The sequence below is a fragment of the Suillus subaureus genome, assembly GCF_016647635.1.
Source record: "Suillus subaureus strain MN1 chromosome Unknown BJ212scaffold_336, whole genome shotgun sequence".
Lineage (NCBI taxonomy): Eukaryota > Fungi > Basidiomycota > Agaricomycetes > Boletales > Suillaceae > Suillus > Suillus subaureus.
The window spans coordinates 4,038-6,936 of NW_024538892.1; the positions used below are offsets into that span (position 1 = coordinate 4,038).

The window sequence follows — 2,899 nt, forward strand, 5'->3', positions numbered from 1 at the left end:
AAGGACTAGGTATGCCCAGTTAAGGCAAGGTATATCAAGGTAAAACTACAGTGACTTGCAAAATCATTACAATATTTGATACTTTTTTAGTGTACACAATTGTCATATATCATTCCAGACTCCTAAATCTGGTTATCTAGTTTTCCAGATCTCTGATGATTTGATCTACCTATAATGGTAGTCAAAGTAAAAATATTAAGGTTCTGAAATGCTGTCAAATTCTTTCAGCGCTCTACAGAATGTCAGCAGACTTCCTGCAGAGTCTGAAATTGAAGTTGGTCCATGCGTATACCATACCTGCTATATGCCCCCGAGTACAACATTCAGAGTGACTCAAGATCCAAGTTCAAAAGCTCACCAATTTGCCAATAACTATCCAAATGCAACCTGCATGTGGTACTAGGGGAAGGGGTGTGGCTACTCATGGTACAAGGGGACATTGGGTGGCTGCTACCCTCATCCAGCACTGCTGCATCTCATGGTAATACTCTTGGTATCAGCAAAATCTGCTAGGAAACACCAAACTGTAATCGAACTTCTACACTTGTAACATACCTATGCAATCATCCTGCTGACCATTGAGTCCTTTTTTATGAAGGAAAGAAATCTCAGCCTAATAATGATGGCCCTCCTTCTGGGAGTAACAAGGGCAAGATCCACGCAGTAATCACCAAACATATATTTGAGAAGGATGAGATGTATAAGTCCATGTATGCTGAGGATCAGGCAAAGTTCACACAGGCCATGGGCAACCGTCTCACTTACTATGTTTCTCATATACTTCCTCCCCCTTTGTATATATACACTAAACACTACATTTAGTCTCAAGGGGAAATATAAGACCAATTGTGCACACTTCAAGCAGACAGGGGCTGGAATCAATCCAGAGGATCCTGGCACTGCAGTTAATCTGCTAGGTGTTTTTTTTTAAAATAACAATTCAGTGAAACTAAATTAGTTGTAGCACAAGTTTTAAATGACTTCCCATGGTATGAGGATCTTGATGAAATCTAAAGGGATACATATGCTGCCAAAACCTTCTTGTCTGCTCCTGGTACAGACCGCGCAGGGGACCTTCAGGCCCTTGTCCAACCAATGAGTAAAGGAAAAGGAAAAGAAATCCCCCCCCCCTCCTGAGCCTGATGGTCGCATTGGGGATTCAATGGTTGTTGTTGACAATGCTCCCAGCACTCATGATCTTGAAGATGAGTGTGTCAACAGTGCTGCCAACCCTTCATGCAGCATCGAAGATAACCTACCCAATGACATCACAGACCCTGTCATTGATGATGACTTCACCATGGGTGAGGAGCTTGATTATGATGGACACAAGCAGCAGCTGGACACCATGCAGGAGGATCAGGTGGAAGTAGAGTGTGAAGAAGTAGATACAATTCAGCTGTCCCTCTCTAACAAATGCCCACTCTCCTCCCCCTCACCACCCCTACTCATAGTTGCTTGTCTCACGGTACTTTCAAAAATCACACTGATCGTGCAATGGGCTGTGAATCCATCCGCTTACCAAAACCACCATCATCCATTGCATCATCTTCTATGAGGACAACAGCACACATGCTGTCCTGCATGATTTGGGAATCATGCATGGACATGACTACTAGGTAGCCCCCCTAAAAGACAAAGTCTGTTAGCTTAGGCATCAGGCTAGTCAACCCATACCTTGGTTTCAAACCTTGGTCATATAGTTCAGTTTCCCCTCTGTGATTCATGAATTTATTATATCTTGAAGAAAAGTCATTTGTGAGATGGGAATCACATAATGACCTAGTTGATATTGTGAAGCAGGAAGGTTAAGGTATTGCCTTGCCTTTGGCTTATTCACTTTGGCTAGAGAAAACCATAGAGAAAAGTTCAAAGCCTAACAAAAACCTATCTAAAAAGCCTGTGTTTTGTGTCTTGTTATTGTATTATTATTTCTGAGTTGTTTTCTCTAGTATTTCCTTGATTTATTTTTCTATTGGGATGCTCTGACTCATCAGATACTTCACAAAATTGTACCTACAGGGTATGATGTCATAATGATGTCATATGGCTCCACAGATACTCCTGCAAGTATTCTGTTGAAAGTTATGATGTCATGATGATGTCATGATGATGTCATTTGTTCTGGAATGTTCTGCTCCACAATGACTCACCTCTGATGTCATTACTCCACCTATGGAATATTCTGGAATGTTCTGCTCCACTTTCTGGAATATTCTGCTCCACTTCTGATGTCATTGCTCCGCTTTTTTACTTACATAATATTCCCACACAATATGTATATAAGGAGGGCCCATTCTCCCCCAAAAAAATAGGATCTCCCACTTGCAATCATTTGAATCTAAGTTTGAGCTACTCACTGTGAAGATTGTTGCTTACAAAGAAAGCCCCTTTGAAGTACCAAGTGCAGGGAAAAGACATTCCCTTGAGATTACATAAGTTTCTTACAATAGAAACTTAGTTTATTTGTGAGACCAGCTTCTCACCTAGTTTTCTGATATTGACCAACATGAGCTTTGGTCAATCTGTTCATTTGTGAGACCAGCTTCTCACCTAGTTTTCTGATATTGACCAACATGAGCTTTGGTCAATCTGTTCATTTGTGAGACCAGCTTCTCACCTAGTTTCTGATATTGACCAACATGAGCTTTGGTCAATCTGTTCATTTGTGAGACCAGTTTCTCACCACTTTGTGCCTATTTGACCAACCAGTCTTTGGTCAACATATTCGTATTTGAGACCATAGTCTCTACAGAGAATTATCTTAATGAGGAACCACATTCCAGTGTCTAGATGGTTTATCCTAGACAAGTTTATAAGTTGGGATATAACACAAAAGCTCTGGCTAAGTTAATCACATAGATTGGTTTAGCAAGCCTCCCAAGAACTCACATGTTAT

At 40.9% G+C, this 2,899-nt stretch overlaps 1 protein-coding gene across 1 annotated transcript; it reads left to right on the forward strand.

Annotated features, from left to right (window-relative positions):
* Window positions 1-423: 423 nt before the first annotated feature.
* Window positions 424-1,014, forward strand: BJ212DRAFT_1306655 (uncharacterized protein; the record flags this gene model as incomplete). Its single annotated transcript, XM_041333825.1, has 4 exons — window positions 424-481; window positions 599-794; window positions 823-917; window positions 965-1,014. The coding sequence occupies 4 exons, from the start codon at window positions 424-426 to the stop codon at window positions 1,012-1,014; spliced, it is 399 nt and encodes a 132-aa protein (XP_041185195.1).
* Between the last annotated feature and the right edge of the window lie 1,885 nt (window positions 1,015-2,899).